This window comes from Danio rerio, chromosome 6, assembly GCF_049306965.1.
Source record: "Danio rerio strain Tuebingen ecotype United States chromosome 6, GRCz12tu, whole genome shotgun sequence".
Classification (NCBI taxonomy): Eukaryota; Metazoa; Chordata; class Actinopteri; order Cypriniformes; family Danionidae; genus Danio; species Danio rerio.
The window spans coordinates 39,866,068-39,872,415 of record NC_133181.1 but is presented as its reverse complement, the minus strand read 5'-3'; the positions used below and the strand labels follow the sequence as shown (position 1 = coordinate 39,872,415).

Sequence of the window (6,348 nt, the reverse complement as noted above, 5' to 3'; positions counted from 1 at the left end):
AGCAGACAACGGCTAGTTAAGCACGACTAGGCTTGTGACAGTGCAGCCTGAGCTGTGTTCATTTCACCATTAATTAAGTCACATGTCAGATTCATTAATTTTACTCCATAATCACTGCCTGAGAGCATATGTCAAGCGGTGAATACATTTATTTGGCTCACACAGCTATGCACAAAATCCATAACATTTCGCAATCTGTAATCACTGTTTTCTCTGATGTTATTATTTGGATGTGTCAAATACTCTTTTTATATTTTTGAAGGAAACATAAAAAAAATTGCAATTTCTCTCTGCCTTATGCAATCTTCCAAATGCATCCACTGGTTACGGCACCTTTTCAGATTGATCGATTTTTATAGAGCTTTGACCTCTAAGAAAATACATCACAATGCCTTTCTATTTTCCCCCAGACATTGCTTCGGCATCTTCCTCACTCGTTTTCTTTGAATCGGCAGGGTGTAAAATCACTGCCACAAACATTTTCAGTGCTATGGGGATTTAGGCTGCTTTCAAAGAATCCGAGGCACAAAGATACAACATATTTTGTAAAGACAGAGCTTTGGACCCACAAAGAAATCTGATATATGGCAAATTATATATTTGGATTTCACATTTATAAAATACATAATATATGCAACATATATTTCAATATATCGAAAAAAAATATATAGATTTTTCAACCATTGGAATTACAAATATGCACCTATATCTTCGTAAACAGTTGAAGTCAGAACTATTAGCCCCCCTTTGAATTTTTTCTTTTCTTTTTTAAATATTTCCCAAAAGATGTTTAACAGAGCAAAGACATTTTCACAGTATGTCTGATAATATTTTTTCTTCCGGAGAATGTCTTATTTGTTTTATTTTGGCAAGAATAAAAGCAGTTTTTAATTTTTTATGAACCATTTTAAGGTCAAAATTATTAGCCCCTTTTAGCTATATATATTTTTTCGATAGTCTACAGAACAAACCATTTATATACAATAACTTGCCTAATTACCCTAACCTGCCAAGTTAACCAAAATAACCTAGTTAAGCCTTAAAATGACGCTTTCATCAGCGTAGAAGTGTCTTGAAAAATAGCTGGTAAAATGTTTTTTACTGTCATGATGGCAAAGATAAAATAAATCAGTTATTAGAGATGAGTTATTAAAACTATTGTTTAGAAATGTGTTGAAAATATCTTCTCTCCGTTAAACAGAAATTGTGGGAAAAATAAACAGGGGAGCTAATAATTCAGGGGGGCTAATAATTTTGACTTCAACTGTATATTAGCTATAATTTTTTAAATGTGTGTTTATATATACACACACACACACACACACACACCAAAATATTGAAACCCTTTCTAAATTTTTTTTGTGCAGGCATGTATTTTACAGTACTGTAAAAATACTGTAAACTACCATCCATACCATAACGCATGATTATTCTGCTCATTTTAAACATTTTAACAGTTGTTTACAGATTGATATTTGTATGATCTCAGAACTCTGTAGTGAGTTACTACTCTGTTAGTAGTTTGGAAAATGTAAACAGATGTTTCAATACAATGTTAACATATACTTTCTCTGTAAATTTATGTTTTTAATTTTTACTGCAAATGTCACATCTATAATGCCAGAATTATTCATATTTTATACATTTATATATATAAAAATGATATTTAAATATTTAAAAATATAAACGCCATTTTTATATTATATATTTTTTTTTATAAATATATTTACATATATGTATTATATATGTGTACATAATATATATGTATATAAATGACATATGTGAAATCCAAATATGAATGTCAAATTAGCAATTTGTATTTATTTTCCATGTATCAGACTCTATATGGGAAAAAATTGAAAAAAGCTTTTTTTTTTTTTTTTTTTACATTTTGATCATTTTCCTTTAACAAATTACTGATCTTAATTCCTTCTAATACTGTGAATATATGATCTGCGGTTGAGCATAGTTGATTATCCACAGGTCCTCTATAATCAATAACTAACTGCACAGAATGAACATATAATATGCTAAGATGATGTTCAGTCACACCCTGTAGGATGCATGATTACAGATGTGCAACTGAAGAGCCCAATTAGAAGAACAGCTTCCATTATGCTTGACAATAATATATGTATGTTCAATTAAAATTGAACAAACGAAAATTTCTGAATGTCATCTTATCAGCCAAGAATAATATAAAACAGCTGCACCAGCTCATTACCCACAAACTACCTCAAATGTTACATAATTCACTGCTAAAAGGTTGGGAAATAAGGACACAACAAAGCTTTGATCACCTGGTAAACAACAAATCATCATTCTGCCGAAATCGGTTTCTATTTGAATTTTAAAGGTGTTTGGTTTATGATGATGATGAATATTATCAAGAACATCACACATAAAAAAATATGAAGCACATTGAGGCAAACACTCTAAAAGAAGTCGTTCCAAGGCCAGAAATCATCTCAACAAGCTATTGAATTAAAGCCATTCACTTTTCCATTTCCTTCGCTAAGGAACCCAGCTTAAAAAATTCAAGCACGGAATTCAATTAAATGTCCACAGCCACAGTTATCAGCATGAAAAAAGAGCTCTGCAGTGTTGGCATTGAGAAAAAAAAATACAATAAGGGTAAGTAAAAGTTCATAAGAGGCTTTAAAATGAGTGAAAATATGCAAAGCAGAAGTTTGGAGAAAGGTATTTGAGACCATTCAGTGCTTTACTGCAAAATAAACAGCTCTGAAATGTTGCATAACACCATAAATAAGCATTTAAAAAAGATTCCTTCATTTTTTTTCAAGCATTTGGCCTCTCAATAAAAGGATTTTGCTATATAATACCAACACTGAACATATTATAAGTATAATCAGCCTCCATGGGAGCTGGCAAACATCAGTTGATGGTTTTGCTTTTGTTTATCCAAATCGAATTTGATAATATTGCTGTTATATGTGCAGGATTTCTGCATCATTTGAACACTTTTTTCCTCTAGCAGATCTATATTTGTCTTTTATATGAGAGACAATTTAAGCATGCATGATATTTTCAAGTTCAATGACAACGCTTATTTGTAAGGTCTTGGCATTTTTGCTTCAAAGGTTGCTGAGTAACCGTGAACAAATCTATTGACTTACAGCGGCACAAGAGTGACGTGTTTGCATGGTTGTATGCTGACATCACCCAACATCAATACCACAACCCACAGCTTCACCACATGATTATTATTCTGATAATGATTGGGTGATTGTACCCTTTGTCATTATAATGATTCTTGTAAAACTATTCAGTTTTTGTACCACTGTCAAGTCACTGTTCTTCACATCCCACGTTCAAGATACTGTTTTCCACGTTCAGGGATTGTTTGTGAACATCATCGTTCTGAATGGCCTTTTTATTTTGGACATCCAGAGGACACTGAGTTTGTTTCTGCACGTCCAGTGAGCACTTGGAAACTGCGCTGGCCACCTGGCAGAACTTCCTCAGGAGAATCTCTCTTAGGAGCAGGTAAACCCATGGATCCAGAATCTGATTGAGTGAGGCCAGCCGTATGGCTGTCAGAAAGAAATTACAGTCCTTCTGCAATTCCTGGGGTGACAGAGATCCAGCAGAATAGCAATGGTGAGAGGATGTGTGAGTCAAGATCATCTTTAACATAAGGACCTGCAAAATGGGAGGAGACATAATCGTAGGCATGCTACATGAATACTACATGGGAAAAAAACATTTCTTTGTGCTCTGTATGGATTTTTTTTTTTTTTAAAGAATGCACATTCCATATGTTCTCATCTAATTCTCACTTAAATTAAAGCATAATATGCTCCGGTTGCACAGACAAGGCTTAAGGCTAGTTCTAGATTAAATGACATGTTTGAGCTGTCTTAACTGAAAATAACTTGCAGTTAGATACCTTAAAATACCTAAGTGGCATTGTTTTGTCTCAAGAATTTACACCAATAATATGTTTATTTACAGCATTTTTATAAAAGTAGCATAAATATGCTAATTTAACTAAGATCTAGTCCTGACATAAGCTAAGCCTTGTTTGTAAAACTGGACCTATAAATATTTAAATAAGATAACATGTAAGTGAAATCTGTACAGGATCTAAAAATTAATTTTCAGTTTTGTATGTTGTAATTCCTAATCATTTTTGGATTTTTTTTTTTTTTTTTTTTACAAATGTTCCTTTTTAAAAATGAAAAATATATATTTTTACCCAAAATCAAACAAAAAGGTGCTTAGGGGTAGCTTAAATAATATTTCAGTGCTCTTTGGGTACAGGATTCATCAGAAAAAAAAAACAGCAAAAAAAATTTTTTTTACATTATAATTTAATATTATAATATATTTTGATATTTTAATGTATTTCCCACATTTTTTGAGTGACTTGGACTGATATTTGCTATATATATATTAGTATTAGTGAAAATATGTGTATTAAGGTAAAACACAATTTTACTTTTTGTAACCATTATGGACAAAAAAATTTTCTGCTTTATACAAGAAATTGTTAGAATCATTCTGTTTCAAGTCCAATGCACTGTTAAAATGCTTGATTATATTTTTACCATACATTTAGGAGTTTATTTTTAATGCTTTTAATTAGTTATTGTTAGTACAAATTTGGAAAACTGTTTGTTTACTGAGTTAACTTTTACCTAGAAAATTATATTCCAATAAAAACAGTAGTTTAGTTTGTAACATTTAGGCTTGAGCATGAAATTCCACGCAAGTTTTCATCTGATAACTGCAGCAAGAGCATCTGGCAAAAGCTGATAGGATACATACCAGTAGAGGTGACCAGCATGTCAACAGCACACACATAATGCCCATCAACTGAATAACAGTCTCTGTTGTCAACCTCTCCCACTGCTTTGATGACTGGGTCGAGCTTGACTTGGTTTTGCACCTTGTAACCAGTGCACGAATGGTCACCACATTACATGACAAGGTGACCAGCAGTGAAAATATCCCCAGTGCTGCAAAGGTTGTGGCAAAAAACGTATTTCCCGTTACGTCCTTGTCACCAGTATTTATGAAGCACCAAGTGCCTGGCCACTGCAACGTGTACTCCCCAACACCAGCAATGGGCAACAAGGCAAAGAGCAAAACCAGACACCAAATGATGACCAGGACCTGCTTGGTCACACTGGTTTTCATGTAATGCGAGTACCAGTGAGGCGCAATAATGGCCAAGGCCCTCTCAATAGCCATTGCGCTGGCTAAAAAGAGAGGACACAAGCCAAAAGTGGTCATGCAAACCCCAAAGAAGGCGCAGAGAGTTTTGGACGGGTCCACGCGGTCCCATTTCATATCTGCCCTGTACACCGAGATGACTATCGGACTTGTAAGCAGCTGTCCGAAAAGGTCAGTTAACGCCAATGAACCGATGCAAAGCAGAAATGATCTCTTCCTTTTGTTCTCTTTTTTTCTGTATGCACTATAAACAAGCAGCATCGCCAGAGAGTTTCCCACCATTCCAGTGACCATCATAGTGATGGGGAAAAACACGGACACCGACCCGCAGCCGGCGCTCCTGCCCGGGCTGTCCTGTGAAGATTTGGAAATGTTCGAGTCCGGCATGATTCCAGCAGTCAGGTTTTGTAGCAAGACAGTTGAAGACTTACATTTTGATGCCATCCTTTTTCAGGGAGCGTGTTCATGGCCGTTGGAAACAGGTAGAGTCCTCACTGAAGTCTGCTTCACTTCTGTCTCACTTTTGGCCGAGCGCGCGCGCTATAAACACAGAGGCGGGACCCTTATGGAAATGGAAAACACACTCAGAAAACAACATAAAAATATTGTAGGACCCACAAAGAACATTTTTACCTTAACAATGTTGTCGTTTGTGCGTAAATGTACGTGTTCCTCAGTTTGTTTGTATTTTCTCCTCGGTGCACGTCGAATAGTAAGAGCATTTACATTTTAACCAACGAAGTTCCTCCGAGAGAACACATTCTGTTGTTCAAACAAAACGCAAGATTTTTACGTTACACAAATCTGTAAGCAATGGATAACAGGTTAATTCTGATGATCCTCATCACTAGCTCACGGATGGTATAAACGCAACAAGTGCCACCTAGCGCACGAGAAACACTTCTCTTCACACCCATATTAGAAAGTGTTTTATCCATTCATATAAAGCCATGTACAGTAGACACGTTATTATATCAAGTAGATAAGGACAGACTACCAACGAATTCCCCACAATTGGCTACGTAGTATAAGCGTCGTCCAAAAAAAAAAAAAGTTTCCAGTAACGTGTACAGCTGTTTGAAGAGTTCTGGTGCAAAACCTCTAAATGCCATCTGAAATGTTCTTCTAAAATGAGCATTTTATCACGCT

General features: G+C 34.9%; 1 protein-coding gene across 2 annotated transcripts; it reads right to left on the bottom strand.

The window, feature by feature from the left end:
- Window positions 1–2,342: 2,342 nt before the first annotated feature.
- ptger3 (prostaglandin E receptor 3 (subtype EP3)) lies at window positions 2,343–5,718 on the bottom strand. Of its 2 annotated transcripts, XM_009302523.5 has the most exons (3): window positions 5,631–5,718; window positions 4,792–5,553; window positions 2,343–3,663 (listed from the first exon to the last, which is right to left on the bottom strand). In XM_009302523.5, exons 1-3 carry the CDS (start codon window positions 5,664–5,666, stop codon window positions 3,310–3,312), a joined length of 1,152 nt encoding a protein of 383 aa, XP_009300798.1. In that variant the 5' UTR covers window positions 5,667–5,718; the 3' UTR covers window positions 2,343–3,309. The 2 variants fall into 2 exon arrangements, with proteins under 2 accessions (XP_009300798.1, XP_017212135.1); XM_017356646.4 differs by having other exon boundaries at window positions 4,792–5,718.
- Between the last annotated feature and the right edge of the window lie 630 nt (window positions 5,719–6,348).